General features: G+C 38.0%; 1 protein-coding gene across 1 annotated transcript in view; it reads left to right on the top strand.

Moving 5' to 3' along the window:
• Positions 1–24,571, top strand: part of POU2F1 (POU class 2 homeobox 1) — a 194,089-nt gene that overhangs the window by 110,336 nt on the left and 59,182 nt on the right. The window contains exons 3-6 of the mRNA XM_053605727.1: positions 16,403–16,503; positions 19,824–19,877; positions 21,840–21,959; positions 24,040–24,228. Coding sequence (XP_053461702.1) covers positions 16,403–16,503; positions 19,824–19,877; positions 21,840–21,959; positions 24,040–24,228 — 464 coding nt within the window. The remainder of the gene's footprint in view (positions 1–16,402; positions 16,504–19,823; positions 19,878–21,839; positions 21,960–24,039; positions 24,229–24,571) is intronic.

Below are 24,571 nucleotides of genomic sequence, written 5' to 3'. Positions count from 1 at the left end.
GAGGCAGTAATTCCCCATTCTCCTTCCCCTCAACTCTTGGTAGCCTCTAATCTACTTTCTGTCTCTAGGAATTTGTCTATTCTAGGTATTTTATTTAAGTGGAATCCATGTACTACTCGTCCTTTTGTGTATGACTTATTTCCCGTAGTGTAATGTTTTCAGAGTCCATCCATGTTATAGCACGCATCAGAACTTCATTTCGTTTTATAGCTGAATAATGTTCCATTGTATGTGTATACCACATTCTATTTATGTATTTGGATTTTTCCCACCTTTTAGCTATTGTGACCAATGCTGCAGTGAACTTTGGTGTATGGGCATATGTTTGAGTCCCTGTTTTCGATCCTTTGAGATATATACCTAAGAGTGGAATTGTTGGGTAAATTAAAAACAACACAAATTTATTATCTTATGGTTTGGGAGTTTAGAAGTCTTAAAATCAGGATGTTGGAGGGGGCCTGCCTTCCTTCTGGAGGCATTATGAAGAGTCTGTTTGCTTCCCTTTTCCTAGCCACTAGAGGCCACCTGCATTCCTTGGTTCGTGACCCCTTCCTCTATCTGCAAAAGCAGATGTACGGCATTTCAAGTCTGCTTCTCTCCCTCGCTTTCTCCCTTTCTCGCCCCTGCTTCTATCAGCACATTTCCTTCTCTGATTCTTCTGCCTCCCTCTTTTTCTTATGAAGATACTTGTTACCTGAACTTCCTCAGATCTGCAAAATCCTTTTTGCCATGTAAATTAAGATATACACAACTCTGGGGATTGTTTTATGAGGGGCCGTTGTTATACCACAGCATTTTATTTTAAATTAAATCCGATCAACTCTATTATAGATAACCATAGGAAAAGTAAAGTTGTTTAGTTTTACAGACTTTGATAGGAAGGGCAAAAAAATCTTTATTGATGTAAAGAAATACTGGACAGAAATAAAAAAAGATGGGCGGCACCTGTGGCTCTAAGGGGTAGGATGCCGGCCCCATATGCCGGAGGTGGTGGGTTCAAACCCAGCCCCAGCCAAAAACTGCAAAAAAATAAAATAAAATAAAATGAAATAAAAATAAAAAAGAAATCAGACAAATATTAAAGCCTTGCTCACTTTTACTCAAAGGGCAGACTTCTTTCACCAGTACTCCCGGGAAATAAGTGGTCATCTAGACTGACATAGAACACAACAGATGTAACCGGGTCTGTTGTTATACAGCACTGTTATTTTTAAAAATCCTTTTAAATTCTGCCCTTAGGAGTTCCTCATCTTTTAATGAATTAACAAACTGTAGTATATGTATACCATGGAATACTATTCAACCATAAGAAAAGATGGAGACTTTACATCTTTTATGTTTACCTGAATGGAATTGAAATACATTCTTCTTAGTGAAGTGTCTCAAGAATGCAGAAAAAGAAATCCAATGTACTCAATACTAATGTGAAACCAGTCTATAAAGAACTATAGGCCCATATGAACAATAAGACACAAATACACTCTAACAAGGGGGAGCGGGAGGAGGGTGATTAGCAGGATCTCACTTAATGTGCACAATGTGAGGGTGTTCAGCACGCCCTGTGTGAAGGGCTTTTCTACAACTTTGAACTTTACCTGGGAAGTGAGAATAATGTGACCTAAAAATTTGTACCCTCATATTAATTTGAAATAAAAATAAAGGAGTTCTTCATCTTTTAAAAAATTAAAACTCTTCTTCTTTTTTTTTTTTAAATTAAAACTCTTCTTAGAACTCACTGCCATATTTTAAGTCTCTTTCATTCATTTGACAATTTATTATAAAGTGATCTGTTATAAAGTATAGTTTATTAGAAATTTATTATAAAAATAATTTATACTAGAATATGATAATAGTGCCTGTTCATTAAGCATTTATAGATGTGCTAAGCACTTTATATAGATTATCTCCTATAATGGTATGTTTTTCTCTTTTTTAGGTAAGGGAATTTAGGCCCAGAGATGGTTAATTATGTGACAGAGGTCACACAGGTATCTATAAAGGGGTGCAGAACCCTTCTTTCATCCTTTGAGCTGTGTTGTTCCTTCCAAGGCACAAGATACTATACTATACTTAGTAACATCACTAATGTGGGAGAAAATATTGATTTTTTTTTTAAGAAATTTATCTTATAGAGAAAATATGTATGAAAATGTAATATAACAGAAATTGAGAAGATTCCTAAGAAGTATGTATGAATCCATGAGAATTCAACATAGGGAGAAATTGTTCTTAGCTGGCAAGATCCAGGAAGGCTTTGGAGAAGGTGGCGTTTAAGCTATCCCTTAAAGGCTGGGTAGGATTGAAATCTGATGGTGCTTGGCCGTGTATGTTCAGCATGAAGAAACAGTAAAAGCTAAGATGGAGAAGAAATCCGTACTAAATGTCTCTTAATTCCTTCAGAAATTTTCCATTTTGACATGTGATTTCTGGATATTTTACCCTTTAGTCATTCACAGAATTAGACAGTATTTCAGTTCTTCAGACTTTAGTGCAGCCATTATTGGTACCATAGCTTATTATTTTTTAAAATTTACCACTGGCTTATTATAATTATTTTTCTAATCAATGATGGTAAAAGTGACAGATTTTTATAAACTAAATGTGATTTTTTTCCCGATATTTGCTTTGAAATATTAAAACTTTCTAGGCCGGGCGTGGTGGCTTACGCCTGTAGTCCCAGCACTGTGGGAGGCCGAGGCGGGTGGATTGTCTGAGCTCAGAGGTTCAAGACCCGTATGAGCAGCAGTGAGCCAGAGTAAGACCCTGTCTCTACTAACAACATCAAAAACAGCCAGAGGAAGAAGAAAATGAACAAAAAAGGAGTACTTCAAACAGAAGAATGAACAAGCAAACTGAAATTAAAAATTAAAAAAAAACTTTCTTTTAAAATAGCAAACTCATCTGTTTTATTTATTGAGTTTGTAGTGAATTAGCCACGTACTATCATAGATTCAAAGCTTCTCTGGCTTACTCTTTTTCACTTAATTTTTCATTCAGATTATTTTTTCTCCAGGATAATATCAAGATCTTTCTAACAGATGAAAAAGCCAAAGAAATTCATTAGTGCAACCTAATGTACATTTATGAAATAGTATTCCAAAAATGTCATCATCCAAAGTTCCAGGTAACCAGTGATGTATTAGTTCTATGGGGTTTACTATAAGTGCTGGCTAGTATTAGAAAATTTTGTTCATTAAAGAGCACGATCAGACATCATTTTCTCCAAGATGAAGAGAAAGGATCCTGAATGACCAGGGCACCAGTGAATATTCTCCATATTCTTCATAATAATAAGAACTTGGTGTCTTGAACCAACACTATTTGGAGGAACATTTCCAGATAAAGTACCAGTGTTTTTAGGAGAAGCCTCAGAATACCTCTGACGAATAGGCCTCAAATACAGTTCCTACTACAGGTAAACCAGAGTGGAGCAATTGACGATTTCAGAGTCTGAAGGTCTGTTTTCCCTTTGAACTCAGGCTTATCTAGGGTCCATGTTAAATACTTGTATTGCTTTTTATTATTGTTAATATCTTTTAAAAATATTATTAAATAAATATTTTACTGTATAGACTATGTTCTATACTGGCCAAGGCATTCCTATAAGCCTGTGGGTAGAAAAACTATATCAGTTTTTTGGAGTTCCCTTATAGTGAAGTTTTAAATGATAGGTAGTCACAGGTTATTGAAAGTGGCTAGAGTACTTCCAGGGAGCCTGAGGAGCACAGTGAAGGTTCTTGGTGGTCTGTAGCAAACATTAGACACCTATAGGAAAAGATAGATTTTGGTTTCGTAGATGTCAGTTACAGATATGAATTCTAAGAGACTATAACCATTACATAGGAGAAACTTGTCTTAGCCTTGCTCACTGGTGCACAATGGGGATTTTTTTATTTTTGGTATGGTGGGGTGACAGGGAGAGGGAACATACTGAAACAGAAAGTGCCATCTGAATTAAGATTATGCTTTTGCTAAATAAGTGAATGAACAATTTATCCTTTTTGGCAAGAGACAATCTAATAATCTAAATAAATTTAGAATTTGGGAAGTAGTGTCCATTTTTATTTATTACTTGAAATTAGGAACGCTGATGAGGGGATTTGTTTCTAAAGAGCAGTTCTGGACATAGATTAATTTTCTCCCTCCTCCCTTAGAAGGCAGTTTGGTTTTATCATGTCTTTTATTTCATGTATTTTTTTTCCAACGGGTATTAAAGAATATTTGATACAAAAGAATTTTCCAACCATGTTATACTTTACCTCTTGCTGGAAGCAAAAACTAGACTCTATTACTCTTTCAATTAGATCCATTACATAGCATCCTGGCCTAGAGCAGTGACACTAGAAACTAGGGGTCCAGTTTAATGAGTCACTGGGGGGAGAAGGAGAAGAGATTGCCAGGGAGTTAAAAAAAAAAAGAGAGAGAGAGGGAAAGAAGGAGAAAGAGTAATATGAAATGAATTGAATGCCTAGTTTGGCTTGGGGCTGGGTTTGTTGGGAAACAATTCTCTGAGTAGGGACCACACTGGAAGGGAGTAGACTTGGCAGTGAGGTGATGGATATCAGTTCTGAAAATGTTGGAAGATGTGAGCAATTGAAGATAGAGTTAGTTTCCTCAGGAGAGAACTTATAGAAGCGTAGGAGACTTTAGCGGGGAGATGCAGCTGGAAGGAAAGTGTAATAAACACTAGAGAAGCAGGCCAAGGAAAAGAGCTCTTCTCAACATTGGAAGGACTGGCAGAGAAAAGGAGCCCATATATTGCCCAGTAGAGTGGCACTATATATGTTGCTATTAAATGTACATAAAATTAAAAATTCAGTTCCTAAGTCCACTAGCCACATTTCTAGTGCTCAGTAGCCACATGCAGTTAGTGGCTACCATTTTGGATAGCACATACCTAGAACATTTCCATCATCACAGAAAGTTCTGTTGGTCAGTGCTTAAATAAGAAAGAACAGCCATAGAGATCAGAAGTGTACCAGACAGCAAGCTCACAGAGTCAGTATTCAGTGTGGTCCAGTACTGCCACAGGAGGCTTAAAATGAGACCTTTGGATCTGACAAGTATTAGATGCTGGGGATCTTTTAAAGGGGTTTAGAAAAATGGTTGAAAAAGAAGTCGCTGTGATTAGAGAAGTCAATGGTTGAAGAAGGAGAATAATAAGTACAGACAACTCTTTTAATGGAAGCACTATATGGGGGCTGTGTAGTTAGGTATTGTGGTTAAGCACTCAGAATCTGAAACCAAACTACATTGAGGAATAAATAGCCTGGTTCTTTCACTTATTGGTTGTGTTACCTTTGGCAGGTTATTTTTTTTCTGTGCCACAAATTTTCTTGGCTTGTAAGGTAGAGATAAATACAGTAGAACCTCTGTAAGCTGGCCTCCCAAGGGACTGTAAGAAACTGGTCAACATAAGGAACTTCCATTGGCACTTTTTTTTTTTATTGTTAAATCATAGCTGTGTACATTAGTGCAATCGCCTGTACCCATTCTAAGATGCACCATAGATGTGGCCCCACCCATAACCCTTCCTCCACCAAAACCTCCCCCCTCCCTTCCCCTTACTTGGCCCTTTCCCCATAGTCTTGTGCTATAGTTGGGTTATAGTCTTCATGTGAAAGCTATAATTTAGCTTCATAGTAGGGCTGAGTACATTGGATACTTTTTCTTCCATTCCTGAGAAGAATATGCTAAGAAGAATATGTTCCAGCTCCATCCATGTAAACATGAAAGAGGTAAAGTCTCCATCTTTCTTTAAGGTTGCATAGTATTCCATGGTATACATGTACCACAATTTGCTAGTCCATTCGTGGTGGCACTTTTGTTGCCTGTCCAATTTATGAAAATTAGGTCAACGTAAGGAGGTGATCAGTATAGGGAGATGGTCAACCGTAATAAAGCAGGTAGATATGTGTTTCAGTAAGTATGCAGTAAGTGTTAGCTATCTGTTTTGAGTATGATGATGGACAGGGGAAAAATGAGAGAGGAAGTTTAGCAAAGTCCTCCTGGTGGAGCAATATGAATTTGTTTATATGCTAAGGAAGAGGAGCCATTCAAAAGAGAGTGGTAAGTAAAGAATAGATGATTGAAGAATCAAAATTTTGAGGAGAGAGGAGGTTTAGAACACTGGCGAATGAAGTAGCCTAAAATAAAAGATCCTTTCTTTTTCTTTTCTTTTCTTTTTTTTTTTTTTTGAGACAGAGTCTCACTTTGTTGCCCTCGGTTGAGTGCTGTGGCGTCACAGCTCACAGCAACCTCCAGCTCTTGGGCTAGGGTGATTCTCTTGCCTCAGCCTTCTGAGTACCTGGGACTACAGGAGCCCGCCACAACGCCCAGCTATTTTTGTTGCAGTTAGCCACTGCTGTTTTAGCTGGCCAAGGCTGGGTTTGAACCCATCACCCTCGGAATATGTGGCAAGCGCCCTACCCACTGAGCCACAGGCACCACCCAAGATTCTTTCTTTTTAAGATAAATAGGAGAGCGAAGTAGGTAAAGGTAGATAATGAGTTTTTAGGTGGAAGGGAATATAAGAAAGCCCTTTAGATAGGGTTAGGAACAGAGGCAATTAGGGATGGTTTCATGAAACAGGGAAAATGAAACTTGGAATAGAAGACAAGAAGTCTGAGAGTAGATGGTTCATCCAGATTAACAATATAAGGATTTGTAGCAAAAGGTCATAATTCAAGCTAGGAACCCTCATGTTAGACATACTCAGAAAAGGTAAGGAGTTGAAATGCCGCATTCAAAGATGACTTTGTGTTTTCAGGGAAGGCACAAAGCTGCCACCATTCAATTGGCTTACATCCTAAACATAAAGTTGAGTAGGGAGCATCTGACTAGGTCAGGAGGCAGGAAAAACATGGAAGAGGCTGTTAAGAAAATTTTTCTTGAATAAAAAGTGTTAACATAGTATTAGGATATTAAAATGAGGACTTTTCTGGTTTTCTTAATCCCTAAAGCATACACAATTATACACAATATTTATTTGAAAAAAAAGACCAGTCTCAATAGCTGTCATTCATTTTCCTACAATTAAGAATAAATTGATTATGGCCTGACGTGCTGGCTCACGCCTGTAATCCTAGCACTCTGGGAGGCCGAGGTGGGTGGATTGCTTAAGTTCAGGAGTTCGAGACCAAGCTTAGCAATAGCGAGACCCAGTCTGTAAAAATAGCCAGACGTTGTAGCAAAGTGAGACTGTGTCTCAAAAGAAATAAAAAATTATTAAGGTCTGTTTTAATATTACCTTTTATCCAGATAGACTTAACAATTCAACAGACATTAGCCACCTGTAGAAATCTTGTCATGCATCATTGATCTGCATTTGTCTACAGGTGATGATGCATAAAGGCAATTTAAAAAATAGCAAGCATACTGTTACTTAGGAAGTAAGTAGGAATAGAAGACAAGAAGTCTGAGAGTAGATAGTTCATCCAGGATATGTAATCATCATCCATCCTCTAGATCAGGGGTCCTCAAACTGCAGCCCGCGGGTCACATGAGGTGGTGTGATTGTATTTGTTCCCGTTTTGTTTTTTTACTTCAAAATAAGATATGTGCAGTGTGCATAGGAACTTGTTCATAGTTTTTTTTTTTTTTTAAACTATAGTCCGGCCCTCCAACGGTCTGAGGGACAGCAAATTGGCCCCCTGTTTAAAAAGTTTGAGGACGCCTGCAGATGATCTGTCATCAATTTGATTATACTTACTGGTTTTGTAATGGCGTGGGATCTTGCTGTGATTCTCTCTCTAGATTTCCATTATCCCATATTCCTTCTATTTTTATGGAGGCTAAGGTAGAAGAAACCCCTCCACACACACTAAAGGATGAGAAATAGCAAAGTTTTCTTAGAAGATCTTCGAAGCTGTCATTGATGTCCTATGCTTGCTTGACTTTCTGTGGACTTTATTTGGAATTTGTGATTGCTTATCAAGGTGAGGTAGTGACAGGCACACATATAGTCATCATTTACTGTAAGGTGTCTGAAATTTAGTCTATCTTTGATAAATTTTACCTTCACTGCCTTCAGTTGACGGTAGAAATCTGTGGGTAATGTACTTTTCTTCTTTATTACATAGGTTTAATTGAAGGAGTAATGTGATTTTCAGTACAGATTAAAATACAGTATAATACTGTTCTAAAATATAGCTGCTAAGTGATGAAGAATAGCATTCACAAACTTCATGTCCCCAAATCTCCCAGACCCTCATTCAAAAACGTGTTCTTGTTTTCACATGCACTCCCAACAAAGCTTCATTTCATAACAGGTATAAGCAACCATTTAGACAAGTGAGGCTGGCTGCTTGCCACAAATAAGACAAGTGAACCTCTAGAACAATAGCTAGCTGTCAGATTTGTATTAGAACTACAGATTTTTTAATTGAAGTGAAGTGCACATAACATAAAAATTATAGTAACTAATTTAAAGTGAATGATTTTACCTTGGGAATGATTCATTGACATTTAGTGTTATCTGCAGCATTGTGCAACCACTACCTCTCTCTGATTCTAAAAACATTTTTATCACGTCTAAAGAAAATCCAGATCCCTTAAGCAGTTCTCCATTTCCTCCTCTTCCAGCCCCCAGCAGCCACCAATCTGTATCTCATCTTCGTTTTATATAAATGGACTCAGATAGTTTCTAAAAATTTATTTATTTTTTGAGATAGAGTCTCATCTGTTACGTAGGCTAGAGTGCCACGGTGTCAGCCTAGCTCACAGCAAGCTCAAGCTCCTCCTGCGTTAACCTTCACAATGCTAGGATTACAGGCGTGAGCCACCATGCCCGGCCTAAACAGAATTGTATAGTATGTGACCTTTTATGTCTGGTTTCTTAGCATAAGGTTTTCAAGGTTCATCCATGTTTCAGCATATTGTCAGTACTCATTGCTTTTTTTTAAAACAGAGTCTCATTTTGTTGCCCTCGGTAGAGTTCTATGGCATCACAGCTCACAGCAACCTCCAACTCTTGGGCTTAAGCGATTCTCTTGCCTCAGCCTCCCAAGTAGCTGGGACTACAGGTGCCTGCCACAATGCATGGCGTTTTTTTTTTTGTTTGTTTGGTTTTTTTTTGGGGGGGGGGGTAGTTGTCGTTGTTTAACAGGCCTGGGCTGGGTTCCAACCTGCCAGTTCCAGTGTATGTGGCTGGTGCCCTAGCCACTGATCTACTGGCACCGAGCCAGTACTCATTGCTTTTTATGGCCAAATATTCTATTGTGTGGATATACCACAATTTATCCATTCATTTCTTGATGGACATTTGGGTTGTTTTCACTTTGGGGGTTGTTTTCACTGTTTTCACAGCAGTTGTGAATACTGCTGTGAATATTTGTGTATGTGGATTTGTTTTAGTACCTGTTTTCAATTCTTTGGGATATATATTCATACATCACCTAACAACAGGGATATATTCTAAGAAAGTCATTGTGTGAATATCATAGCATATACTTGCCCAAACATAGATGGTATAGCCTACTACACATATAGGCTGTGTGGTGTAAATAGCCTATTGCTCCTATACACCTACCTATATGGCTTATTATACCAAATACTTAATACTATAGGCAGTTATTTTTGGTTTGTTTTTCTTTTTTGACAGAGTCTCACTATGTCACCCAGGCTAGAGTGCAGTGACTTGATCATAGCTCACTACAGCTTCAAACTCCTGGGCTCAAATGATCTTCCTCCCTTAGCCTCCAAAGAGACACACACCACCTCACCCAGCTAATAATACTGTAGACAATTATAACAAAACAGTATTTGCATATCTAAACATAGAAAAGGTGCAGTAAAAATATAGAAATAATCTTATTGGACCACCATCATGTGTGGTCCATCCTTGACCAAAATATAGTTAAATAGTGCACAAATGTGTGTCTTGCAGTAGAGTTTTTAAGTAATTATATGTTTAACTTTTTTCTTATAGCTTGCTGCAACTTCAAACTCCTGGGCTTAAGTGATATTCCTGCCTCAACCTCCAAATAGTTGGTTCTATAGGCACTCTTGGCTAGTTTTTTTTCTGTTTCTGGTAGAGATGGGGGTCTAGCTCTTGCTCAAGCTGGTCTTGAACTCCTGACCTTCAAATGATTCTTCTGCCTCAGTCTCATAGAACACTAGGATTACAGGTGGCACTGTGTACAGCCCCACATTTAACCTTTTGAAGGACTGCCAAACTTTGTTCCATAGAAGCTGAACCATTGGAATGGGTACAGGCGATTGCACTAATGTACACAGCTGTGATTTAACAATTAAAAAAAAAAAAGAAGCTGAACCATTGTATACCTCCTAGCTAACCATTTATTTTCAAGGTGTTTTTTTTTGTTTTGTTTTGTTTTTAGCCAGAATCTCACTTTGTTGCCCTTTGTTGAGTCCCATGGTGTTATAGCTCATAGCAACCTCAAACTATTGGGCTTAAGTGATCCTCTTGCCCCAGGCTCCCAGATAGTTGGGACTACAGGTGCCTGCCATAATACCGGCTTTTTTAGAGATGGAGTCTTGCTCTTGCTCAGGCTGGTCTTGAATTCCTGGCTCAAGCAATCCACCTGCTTTGGCCTCCCAGAGTGCTAGGATTAGAGGCATGAGCCATCGTGCCCAATCTCTTACCCTTTCATATATTCAAAGTTGAGGTCTCCAGTGAGAACAAATCTTTTTTCTTTTATTGAGAACAGGGACTATTTTACAGATATTTTCCTGTGTTTCAGAAAACTCAGTTCTCTGCAACCAACTTCTTTACCCTGATTCAATTCTGTTTTGTGATCAGTGTGATTCTGATATTTGGTCTGAGACCTACATTAACAAATGCATTTCTATTTAGCTAAAGAGTATGGGGTCACTGACACTGGAACAAAGAAATTTTTTTCTTTTTAAACTGTCGTGGTTTCTGTTAGATATAGCTGGGTCCTGAGGGGATTTTAGAAATGTGTTATGTAAGTTTTATAATTTCTGGCCAAATGGTTGATCTGTTTAGAAACTATTAATGTTATCTCATAAGTGATGATTAAGCGTTCTAAGCAAAACTAGATTTTATAGGAGTTAAAATTTGGGAAAGATTATTTATAGTTAGACTAACCCTTTAAAAGCTTACAGCAAGCAGCTTCCATGTTGGGTATTGAATAATGACTAGAGAAGAGGGTGAAGGGCATCTACATTTTGATCCCATTGAAGGTATCACTTAGCTTTCTCCCCTCCTCTGTCCTTTCCCTCCAACCTCTGCCTTTCACTTCCTTGCCTAGTACGTTGTGTTTCCTATCTGTGCATTTTAAAATTAACATTAGTAGGATATAGATGTCCATTCTCATTTATGGAAAAGTGACAGCAGGAATAGGATAAAGGTGCAGTTCCCCCCTCACGAAAAGAATTAAGTGTACACCTGGGCAGAATCCAAATAGAAGTTAGTCTGTTTTCGGAGACAGGTCACTTTGGAGATGTCTTTGAAGGATAAATTGAAAGGAAGCCCATTTTAGGAAAAATGAAACTGAATAGGAATTTAAGTTGTGATCATGGATTATAATACTTATGGTAGAGAATTTAAAAAATATAGAATAATGTGTACGCTGTTAACATTTTGATGTGTTTCCTATTTGGAGATGAGGTTTTTGCCAAAATTGTCCTTATTAGAGGTAGTAATATTTTTCATGGGCTATAAAATTTGATTTAAATTCCTTCTTTTTTTTTTTTTATTTTTTATTTTGCTGTAAAACTATAGCTGGGACAACACACTGTGAAGTAGAAACCAGAGGCCTCAAATTCTGATGCCTTATCATCTGATGTCTCCTTAGAATCCTGACCACGGCTTCAATTACTGCTCAATCACTTAGTATTCTTTGTGAAGAAGCATTGATTTGGACTTGTTGGTGGTAGGATAGTACAGTGGAAAGAACAGTTAGGTTAGGAAATGGATGGAAGGCTCTGAGCTCAGTTACTATTCAGCTCAGTTATTTCAGGAGAAGTATTTCTGTATACAAGTGTTGAGATACACAAAAATTAAGAAACACGAAATAATTTTGATTACTTTATTTTCTTAAAATAATTGCCATGACATTGTATGCACTTTTGCATTCTTATAAACTATTTTTGAAACACTCTTTCCACTCACTTTCGTAGGCTGGAACAGCTTCTTCAGAGCTGGAGAACCTTCTTCCACACATGCAGTTTTTCACTGTAGGGAATAGGAAATGATTTAGTGGGGCCGGGTCAGGACTATTGGGGTGGATGAGTCGTAAGTTTAACCTCTGTGGACTCCAGGAACTGAATGGTGATGTTGGCTATGTGGGTGGACACATTGTGGTACAAGATATCCCCCTTGGCCTGTCCTTGGCCACCATTCCTGAAGCTTCTGGAAAACTTTTCGTGGGCATACTGTCGTGTACCTCTGAACAGTAACGGTTCTTTGTTCCTCCAGAAAAACAGTTGCAACATGACTGCTTTCTTGGAGAAGAAAGTTGCCACCATTGTTTTCCAGCCATTTGGGGCCGCTTCACTTTTGTTGGTGGATTTTCATTGGGAAAAATGAGTATTGTGGACTGATGGCTTGTTTTCTGGATCAAACTGGTAAATCCAGGTTTCATCACCAGTAACAGAGTCAGAAACACATCTAGACTTGCCTCCGTCACATCTGACTGGCATTTCTTCACACCATGCAGTACAGATGTGCTTTTGCTCATCTATCAAAGTGCAAGGCACATACTGGGCGAAACTTACCTAACTCAAAAATGATCGTGTAGCTGTTCAGACACTGATAGCAAGCCAATCTGTGGCCGCTTCATTGTTCTTACCGTCACTCAATTGTTTGTGTGAACCATTTTTTTTTTTTTTAGAAATGCGATGTTTTCCTCCGTCACTGCAGTCACTGGACCCTATTCTTGTCCTCATCTTTCAGTGAGGTTGGGGCTCTTCTAAATTCTTGAAACTACCAAAAAATGGTCACGTGGGAAGAAGTATGGTCTCCCAAGGTTCATTGCCAATACTCAAGGCTTTGAGACTTAATTAACCAACTTCCAACTTTCCAAAATCATGGAAAATAATTGTGGAGAGTGCTCTCTTCCCAGCTCGATAGCTGACGCTGACTGAGTGCTCCGTGGACGTAAACAGATGAAGCCCTCCCAGCAGCATCGATAAGCCCAGCCAGAAAGGATGCCTCTGTCAACTATGTTTTTAGAAGTAAAACAGTGGACCATAACACTGTCTGTCTCAGAACTTTCGTAGTGACCTTTGTATTTTTATTTTTCTTATTTGTAAGATAAGGGAGTTGGTGGGTTCTTTTTAATGGTCCCTTTCAGTTTCACCTTTTCCAAAATGTCATGTCAGTAAAATTATATAGATGTAGCCTCTGAGTCTGGCTTCTTTTACTTAGTGTAGTGCATTTTGGGTGCATATGTGTGTATTTTAGGTCAATTTTATTTCTCCCTCTCCTCTCTCACAAAAGGAGAGGTACCAAATATGTCTTTGTAGTAAACAGGAGGTGCAGATTGTTGCTATTGAGCCAGAGGGGTGGGAAACATGAAGCATAGTGGCACCCTGATGGTATTCCATTCTTCTACCACAAAGGTAACTACCATTCTGAATTTAGTATTAATGGGTCACATTGCTTTTCTTTCAAAAGTTATTTCCATCTATGTATTTGTCCTCAAATAATATATTGCTTAGATTTACCTGTTTCCATGATACAGAGTCACACCCTGTTTTTTGCTCAACTTTTTGTTAGTACTTATACACATATCTGTAATTCATTTTCACTGGCCATCATATCCCATTATATGACTATATCATAATTTTCATATCTTTTCTATTACTGATGGAACATTTGGGCTATGTCTAGTTATGTCTACTATTACAAACAATGCTGCCGTGAGTACATTTTGTATTTATCTCTTGATGCATATATGTGAAAAAGGCTCCAGAGTATTTTCTTAAAGTGTACTTGCTAAATTTTTTCTGATGTCTTTATATGCCAGCCAGTTTTCCAAAGCATTTATTTGTACCGATACCAACAACAGATGAGAATTTCAGTCTTGCTAAAACTTGATGTTAAACAACTTTATGTTAACCAATTTATTGGGTGTAAAATGGTATCTCATTGAGATTTTAATTTGTGTTTTCCTAGTTTCCAAGGAAACTTGTATTTATAGAACATATGTGTTTCCTCCTTGGTGAAATTCCTATTCATTCCTTTTGCCCATTTTTTTCCTATTGGGTTGACTTTTTCTTATTGATTTGTAGGAGTTGTGTATTCTGAATACTAATCTTTTGTTATTTGTATAGATTGTAAATATTTTCTTTTTTCATTCACTTTATGTAACCCTTTGAGCAAAGGTTTTAATTTTAAAGTAGTTAAATTTGTACCTGTTCATTTTTGAGTCTTGATAAAGAAATCCTTCCATTGCTCAAGATTATAATGATACTCTCGTATGTTATCGTCTAAAAATGTTACAGTTTTGCCTTTAACACTTAGGCCTTTAGTCCTTCTGAGATTTTCTGTTTTCTTTTTAAATTTTTTTGGTATGGTAATTGGATTCTAATTTTCTTTTTTCCAAATGGATACTCATTACTCATTTGTTGAGAACTCCACCCTTTCCTCACTCTTCTGCCATACTTCATCTTTACCTCCCTCATGTTTCAAGTGCCTATCTGCAGCTCTGTTTCTGGAAGGGCAGTCTCTTTCCACACAAAATGGCTTTTTAAGATGTCAAAACATGATAAAAAAAATGCAAAAATATTTACAATACAAAAACATAGGTAATGATTTCCTGCAACTAATGACAAAATGCACAGTGTTAAAATAGTGAAACTCCTGTGTGTGGTTTATGGAAGTGATTTTAAATCTGATTTCTTTAAATTTTACTTGTATGCTAGTTTTAAATATTTGACACAGGCATGTATTCTTTTAATTTTTATTAATTGTTATTTGTCTCGGTAGTTCTATAGTTTCCTTTTGTGGAAAACTTTAGGAAAAAATATAAGAAACAATCTCAGAGTTTTTAAGGAAGTGAAATACATGTTTTTTATAATTGTCTCAAGGAAACAAGTAGCCCTTCTAGGTCATACGATATATTAAATTGTTCTCACTTAAGTGATACATTTGCCAGAAAGTGGGATATATAATGGTAGGAGTTAGCACTCTTTTAGAAATACTGCTTTAAGGTTCTAACTTGTACTTTCCTAACTGGTCGGCTGTAGGTGTGTATGCACACACAGGTGTAAGGATAGAAAGATAGGGCATTCAAGGGGTAGGAAGTAGATGCATGGGACCAGGACCTAGGTGACTCTTATATGTTCTTGTGGTCTGTTATATTTTATTCAGTACAAAGTATTTTGGCCTTTTCTAAATAATAACTGGATGTTGTAATTCAGAAGCAATATATTTTGTCCCTAAGGAAATATTTCTGGGGCAGCGCCCGTAGCTCAGTGGGTAGGGCGCTGGCTACAGGTTCAAACCCAGCTCAGGCCTGCTAAAACAATAATGACAACTGTAACAACAACAACAACAATAAAGCTGGCGTTGTGGCGGGCACCTGTAGTCCCAGTTACTTGGGAGGCTGAGGTAAGAGAATCGCTTAAGCCCAAGACTCTGAGGTTGCTGTGAGCTGTGATCCCATAGCACTCTACCCAGGGCAACAGCTTGAGACTCTGTCTCAAAAAACAAACAAATAAAAAAAATATATATTTCTGGGTGTTTGGGTGGGCATATCTTTCAATAAATTGTATTCCAACATCAAATCACAGCAGAAGTGGTAAAAAAAAAAGCGCTGGCGCAAACATTTTGAAAAATATAATTATAGCAGACCCTTGCTAATGAGACATGTGCAGCATTGTATACTTTGGGATTAAAGAAATTAGTGCAACTATTTTGTTTGTCTTTAGCTTATCACGTAAAGGGTTGCTTTTGCGATCAGACTGTTATTCCTTAAAGTGTTTGAATTAATTATAATGAATCCTTCTTGCTCTTGGCAGAGTCACCAGTGAATTTCTACTGTCCAAGCTAAATATCGAATAGGATGAGAATTTAAAAGAGAGCTGAGGCATTTCTGCGGATCTCTGTCTCTACCATTCTTTACAGTGGTGGTACTGATTCTTCCACAACACCACCTTCGGTTTCATGACTATTCCTACCACAGTTGCCCCACTTAACTGCACTGACGTCTGAATTCTCTTCATACTGTCTTTTGATTGCATTTATTATTTATTGTTTTGTTTCTATTTCTTAAGCTTTGTTAGTATTTGTGTATTTATCCTCCAGTCCTGCCTTTAGAAGCCATTTTACTGTATTTTCTTAGAATCTCTTCTCTTCCTAGGAACTACCTAGAAAAGTACTTATGCAAAATAGGTGTCTTGTGAATGTTGTTAACTTTTGAGTTTACTACTTCTAATATGTGTAGTTGTAATTATTTTGCTTGCTTTCTAGGCACACAAACCAATGGTCTGGACTTTCAGAAGCAGCCTGTGCCTGTCGGAGCAGCAATCTCAACAGCCCAAGCCCAAGCTTTCCTTGGACATCTCCATCAGGTAAAATGTTCTGCTCAGCCATAAGCAAGAGTTAAGGATGGAAGCATAAAATGCTAGGGCCTAGGGAAATTATTTCAAAGTGTGAGACTTGTGAAATTATGTAAAGCCTAATGTGAATCACATCTAATCATATCATTCTAAATGGTTAATATGGAATCTTATGGTTCTGTTGACTGTATAGCATTAACCACCACAGCTGTGTGTAGAAAGAAAAACTCCTTATTATAAATGGAATATATATGTATAACAGTTGACTTACTGTTTTAACTAACTTCAGGTAGTTAATTATCAGAGTCGTCCAAAATGATGTAGCTATCATTGTCCAAAACCTGCAGTATTAAGACTCTGATCTCAAAGCTCCTAGCTCTCCTTTAAGACAGTTGTAAGCCATCTTAGTTTTTATCAACGACAGAGTCTTTTGCTTGACTGTGAACCCCCTAGTTTGAGGTTCAAAAAAGTTTGCTTCAACTTTACTACCCTTACGTCATGTGATTTATTTTGTGTCCAGTACACACCATCCACGTTTCATTCATCCATGTTTTAGCTGTCATGTAGAGAGAGGAAAAGGGAATAAAAACAAACATTGGCTACCCAGTAGTTTTGGTATATGGGAGCTGGTCGAAAATGGAAAACACAGTTGAAAGAATTGGAAAATGGATTATCAAGAGTGTCTAAACCTCTTGGATTAGGTTTACATTTACGTACTAGAGCATTATTTTGCACATCTTGATGGTCTCTACCTCAGTTAAAACCTAGGACTAATTCAACACTCAAAATGTGTAGACAGTGGCAGTGATAGCAGGGGCCCATAATAGTAGTAGTGGTGGTGTGATTTAGTGAAAAATGTATGTGGACATAAAAACTAATGGTTACATATTAATCTGTTAAGTCACTATGAACTGAATATAGATCTTACTGCTCACTCTTTTCATCAAAACATGTCATCAGAGTACCTGAACTAGAAAAGAAGCTCTTCTGCTTGAAAACAGGTAAAATTCTAGAAAGTTCTGAAGCCCATTTATTCACAAACTCTTCTGTTGTAAGTTAGGCCTAGTTGACAAACTTTTGCTCAGGTAGCTTTGTTTATATCTTTGAAATTGAGAAACTTCTATATATAATTTCTAGATAAAATATTGATTGCTATCTAAAAAAATTTAAGAATGTATTCTGAATACATGGTAGCAAAACAAAAATGTTTCTTTCTGATTTTCTTCTAGGAACATAGTCCTCCAACAAGGTTTCTGGTTTCATAGAAATAGGATTTTGGGTGAAATTTAGTTAATTGTGTGGCACCTTTCCAAAGTTGCATAGATGATGTAGTCTTCTCCCCAGAGTGCTAGAATTGAGGCATGAGCCACCATACCCGGCCCAACGCTTACTGTATGTTGCTGTGTAAAATGCACTCCTGTGTATAATGTGCACCAATGTTTTATGCTCAGACTTTCAGTAAAATGCCTTTTGAGAAAGTGACCAGCTTTCGGCTGGGATAGACACATCTGGGGAGGTCTAACACTCCCTTGATAAATCTGCAGATCACATCACCCTCCCATAGTTGGCTGCTTTGTGAAAGCTGCCCCTTACTCTCTCCTGGGAGCCCTTATCTCCCCACCACATCAGGGAATGCAGCCAAGATGGCCACACATGTGGCCAGTAGAGCAGAAGCTTCTGAGGCTACTCAGCCTGCAGGCAGCCTAATGGGTTCCTGGGGCCTGTGTGAGGCTCCTGGTCCCCTCCTTGCAATCAGCCTCTGGCCTTGGCCCTCACCCCAGCTGTGGTTGGCCTCCCCAGCCCTGCCACCACACCCTGCCCTGATCTGGTGCTCAGTGGAAGCTACTCTGGCCCGCTCCCACCAGATCCCAGATCCTCCTGGATCTTCCTGAAATGGAACCCCAAGTACCTGCAAGGGGGCAGGTGCGGCAGCCCCAGAAGGTCTGCTGAGCTCCCCTGATCCCGAGCCATACTACTCTTGTATAATGCACATCCTTATGTTTCCCTGAAAAATGTTGACAAAAAAGTACACATTATACATGGCAAAATACTGCATATTTAACTTATGGTGTATCCAAGATGGACCTTCTTACCTTCTTTGTCCCTGTTAATGACACTGCATTTTCTAGTCTCTTAGATCTGAATCCTAGAATAATTCATGATTCTCTCTCCATCTATATCTAATCAGTTGCCAGAATCCTGATGTAGTACCTTGTAATGGCTTTCACATTTCCTGTTTTTTATTCTCACTGCCACCATTCTAGTTTAGTTTTCCATTTATTCTAGCCTAGTTTATGTTCTCTTTCTCACTTCTGAGTCTTTGTTTTCAGAACATTGACCTTTTTGAAGAATACAAACCAGTTATTTTGTGGTGCTCCTCAGTTGGAGTCGGTGTTTGATCATTGCTGGATTCAGGTTCTGACTGTTGGTGTGAATACAGCGTAAGCTGTGCTGCATTCATCTCACTGCAGCAGAGCAGAGGGCCTGGGCCTCCTCCTTGGGCACTCTTGTCTGTAGTCACTTGATTACTTGTCTGCCACATTTCTCCACTGTAAAGGTACTATTAATATTTTGCCCTTAGTGATCAGGATCTGTGGAGAGATAGATGAGACTTTGTAAATATCCTGTTACTCCTCAAATTTCACCCTTCATCCAGTGATGACTCTTGCCTGAATCAGCTATTATAGCAGCCAAATGATAGTTTTCTAATTCCATGAGTGTCCATCCTTATACTCACGATTTGAACTTCCTGAGTGTATGAAATATGAGTACTAAATACTATGACAGACTTTCATATATGTTTTTTAGGACAGATTCTTTATTTTAGCTGGGAGATTTAAGTTATGACTATAAATGTCTTATGGACTTGGCTGTATGTGTGCATATACGTGAGATTTCCACTCTAGTGTATATATGGACATTTTACAATTAGAATAGATAGTTCTGATTGTTTATAATGATAAATAGAATATATGTAGGTAGCCTATCTTGAGTGTTAACACAATGTGGAAGGTGAGTTAAGTTTTTGCAATCTAAGCATCCTGTGAATACAAACAATGTTATATAAAGAACATGCAGTAAAAGTGTGGCATGTCTGATACTGCTCATTTAGTATGGGAAAACATCTTCTGAAAACATTAACAGCATTTTTCGGTGGGGCTGACAGGGTGTGGTGGAATGTGGAAGGATTGAGCTTGTTCATAAAATTTTAACCTCATGAGATCAACTTTTTTTACACTTTAGTAGAAACTGTTGAACTAATTTGTTGATGATTTAATATCTAGTGATGAATGTCAAAAGGTATTAGACTAGAACTTCCCCTTTATTTATAGGTCCAGCTCGCTGGAACAAGTTTACAGGCTGCTGCTCAGTCTTTAAATGTACAGGTAAGTTGGGATTATGGGTCATTTTTCTATTTATTTTTCTGTATTTTTCTGTTGTCTATAATGAACACATAATATTGTAATAGGAGATACTTGAAATTACTGAATCGCATAAAGATCCAAATAATGATCATTATTGCCATGAACCAAAGGTGGACAGGAAATGTCTACTTTCAAAGTTTTATATGTAAGTTCAGAAAAATGCTTCTAGGTTAATTCAGGTAAACCATGTTCCTAATTAAACACAAAGCCTAATCACTTAAATTCCATTTTGTTTCCAAAGATATTCTTATTTATTATTTTTCATGTCTTTGGGAAGCATTGTAGTGCAGAGGAAAGAAAACTGCCCTGAGAGACACAAGGCTCTAAGGTTTGAATTCTTACTCTGCCACCAGGCTGCTGTGTGACCTTTGGCAAGTCACTTAACCTCTTGGAGCTCAGTTTTCTTCTCTGCATGTAAGTGGGGACATTTGTAAGATTGCTAGGGTTCTTCTCTGACCTAAAATGTTACACTTCTAAGAATTGTAATTAAACCTGTTTATAGACATCAGTGGGTAGACAGTTAAAATTTTAAAACAAAACTTAAATCTGGCTACTTTGCGTGCGTGAAGCACATGGCAAAGTGTGCAGAGTTCAAATGTTATAGTCAACCTGCTGTTACCTCTTGTTATAGTGTTCGGGTAACTGACAGTGAAGAGGGAAAAACAGTATTCTGAAAGATTGATTTCAACGTTGCTAATGACTAAAGACCTTGGATTGAGCATCCTATGAAACTTAGTGGAATATGGACCTCGTAACACATAGGAAAAAGAGGAGAAAAGAAAAGGAGATAATATGACCTTCCTTTTGGAGGGAGAGGAGGTGGAAAATTGCCTTGGTTGCCATGGTAAACTTTCATCCCTTAGAGAGATGTTGGCAAACAGGCTGTATTTCCAGTGCAGAATGTTTACAGTCCTGCACTGTAATTATCTCTCAATGACTGGCAGAATTAATCAGAGCTTTTATGTTAATTAGCCTTGCTGCAGTCCCCAAAACACGTGGTGGGGAATATGCAAATCTATGCAGAATTTTAATGCTCTGCATAACCAGTTTTAATTACCATAAAATTTTCTCTTCATTCCCCTTTCAGGAGTGTATTCTCTTTCTCTCTTGGCTGTAGCATTTTTCTATGCTTGTTTTTTTCATGATGGGAGATGCTGCATTTACTGTTCTTTAAAATATTAGGTGAAAAGTTCTGTGGGTCAAGTAATAATCTCTAAGATGGCATATAAAGAAGTTTCAAACTGACCACTAGGTATGTGTCAAAATATTGGTATGGAGTGTTTATAGAGATGAACTAAAAATGTATTCTTCCCTTTACTCCTAATTTCTAGAATTGAGGATTTGCGGTTGTAAAAAATTCTGTTGATATGTAAAAGACTGTTTTTTTTATTTTTTATTTTTAAAAAGCATAATTGCAGGCTGGGCATAGTGACTCATGCCTATAATCCTAGCATTCCGGGAGGTAGGAGGTTCCTTTGAATTTAGAAGTTCAAGATCAGCCTGAGCAAGAGTGAGACCTTGTCTCTAATAAAAATAGGAAAAATTAGCTGGGTGTTGTGGCAGTCACCTGTAGTCCCAGCTACTTGGGAGATTGAGGCAGGAGGATGGATTGAATCCAGGAGTTTGAGGTTGCTGTGCGCTAGGCTGATGGCATGGCATTCTAGTCTGGAGCAACAGAGTGAGACTCTGTCTAAAAAAAAAAGTTATAATTGCATCTTTGCTGCATTGGAATAAAAAGTCTAAAAACTTAGTATATTAATAAAACTAAGAAGATCAAAGATTTATAAGAAAGGAAAAGAAGGAAACTAGAACACTTAGGACTGAAAAAGTCTTATGTTTTAAATTATTCTTCAATTATGGGGTTATAAGAACAATTCTTTTAATCAACTATTTGAATCTTTTATTTCTACCCACCAACCTCAGGCTAAATGTAATGAAGAATCGGGGGATTCCCAGCAACCAAGTCAGCCTTCCCAGCAGCCTTCAGTGCAGGCAGCCATTCCTCAGACTCAGCTTATGCTGGCTGGAGGACAGATAACCGGGGTAAGTTTTCACTGAGAGAATTGTGGTACACCTCCTCTGTGTCAAAACTGCCACGGGCCGATATATCTGATGAGAACTGTTAACCATAGCTAGCAGTAACATGGCTATGTCTTTCTATGGCATGGCATGGCAAAGAACTTTCTATACTATGGGCAGCTCTGAAAAAGGAATTATCTTTGTCATAAGTTTTCAAAATACCTTTGGTTTTCTTTTCAAAATATCTTTTGTGAAAATTGCAAACACTGTGGATAAACTAAGTACTTTTTAAAGCTCATATTTCAGGGAGGGCGTCATCATGCAGTCGAATCATTATGGTATATGAGACCACTACGTTGATGAAATGGCAGTTGTCAGTTTGGTGTTAAGACAGCACTATGAAGTCAAAGTTAAAGAACAGATGAGTACATATAAAAGAAAAACATTTCCTTTAAGTTACTACTATGTAGTGTTCTCAAGTAAAACATGTGGTCCCATGCCCCGGCTCTGCAGCTTACCCTGTGGGCTAATTACTTCATTTCCCTGTACCTTAGTTTTCCTTCTATTAAGTGGAGATACCAACAATACCTATTTCATGATACTGTTGTAAAGATTAGAAATATTGTATAGCTCATAGAATAGAGCTTGGCATATAGCATTCCACAAATACCACATTTTTATACTTGATCTTAGTCAAAAAGCAAGAAGCAATAAATGTCATTTATTTTTATTGTTTACAAATTGACCTATGTGTATATATTAAGCTTTTGACTTTTCAGCTATCTTTGCTCTTAGGCACCATTCAGAATATTTTCCCAATGTTGAAAATTTGTGCGTTGAGTTATCTTTGTAGGGGGGGTGGGCAATGATTAGGGGAATGAGGAGAAAGAGTTTTCAATTCACATGGAATCACATCAACCTCCACAATTTCTATTTTCTTCATTTACATTAAGTGTGGCAATGGAAGGCTCTTTTAAGAACTGTAGGAAAATTGTTTACAAAATCCCATCAGTAGGGATTAACATATGTATATGTGTTATATAAAAATATAAATATGTATATATACTGTATATATGTATGTGTTTCTTAAAAAGTATTGCGTCTTTGAATGGTTCAATTTTGAGTCTTATGTCTCTAATGCACAAGTTGCGTTGGACCCTTTTAATAGGAGGGTTGTGCCTCTAAGTGACTGTACACGCATTTCAGAATAGTGCACGTTCCTTCTCTGTTGAGAAGGACATACACCAAAGGAAAGGAAAGCACATGTTACTACTTTGGTTTAGGCGTGCTTCAATTAAGTTGCTCTACAAAAGCAAGTTTAAATACATTTCCTATTTTTACTGTTTGGGCTTGGTTTTGGTGAATAGTCTACAATAGTAAGGGGCACTTGGGCTTCCAGGTTCCTTTGGCTGGAGCCTCTGTAAACCTGAGTATTGGGATTTATTTGCATATAAAGAGAGCACTGTCACCACCTGTTTCATAGAGATAATATGTTGGAAAGAGGATGTAAAGTTGCAGAACTCAATGCTTTCAATAACAGAAAAGATTGTGTTAGGGAGGGTCCTATAGGGAGACTTGGAAAAGAAACAAATGGAGTTCATATTTTTTAGTCATATCTTAGAACATAATGGACATGATGGAATATGGCAGGGATTCTTGCTAATGGGAAGCAGCTGGGCCTTATCAGTTCTTCCCTTGGTCACATCCACCATCCTTGTTCCTCATTCATCTGACTTTCATTTGCTGTTTTGTTGGGTGTAAATTTCTTTTCCTATCCTGTCAGCATTGATTCTTTTCTTTTTTTTTCTTGCTAACTAGTTAATTACTTTTTTGCCTGAACCCTAGAGCCCTGGACAAGCTTGAATGATCGTTTAAATCCAGCGTGAGGACCACCATTTTAATTTAAATGTTCTGCTAGTAGTGGTAATTTGAGCACTGATGAACATTTTAGCTGCATGCTAACCACGTGAAGCCAAGTGCTAGGGACTAATACCATTTGAGTTATCTATTTCAATACAGTTAGCTTGACTTAGGGGCCCTGCAGCTTGACTTAGGGGCCCTGCTGCTTCAGCCTTTTCCCATTCGGTGTTCTGATTTTGTTTAGCTAACTCTGACGCCAGCCCAGCAACAGCTATTACTGCAGCAGGCGCAGGCCCAGGCACAGCTGCTGGCCGCTGCAGTACAGCAACACTCTGCCAGCCAGCAGCACAGTGCTGCTGGGGCCACCATCTCAGCCTCCGCCGCCACGCCCATGACGCAGATCCCCCTGTCTCAGCCCATACAGATCGCACAGGTGAGTGTGGAATTCCAGTACTGGGGGCAGCAACTGAAGAATAAAGTAGGAGATATTATTTATCATTAAATTAACTTTCTTATTGTTGATACGGGCCCTTGAAGACCCGAGGAGCTCTAAATCAGTGAGATAAGTGGTACATTTTCTTACCCCTGCATTAGAACTAATGCAGGTTATTTAAGTTGATATTGTAAACACATAGCTGATTATTTGAATAACTGACTGTTTACATTAAGTGACAGTTCTTAAATAATTAGCTGGCATATTTCTGAAGCAGGGGATTACTGTATTTGTTTTAATTAGTTAATTATAGCAGGCATGGGTTCTTTCGCGTGCTCTGCAG

This window comes from Nycticebus coucang, chromosome 10 (genome assembly GCF_027406575.1).
Source record: "Nycticebus coucang isolate mNycCou1 chromosome 10, mNycCou1.pri, whole genome shotgun sequence".
NCBI lineage: Eukaryota > Metazoa > Chordata > Mammalia > Primates > Lorisidae > Nycticebus > Nycticebus coucang.
The sequence above is the reverse complement of the archived record's forward strand: the minus strand, read 5'-3'. Positions and strand labels throughout refer to the sequence as shown.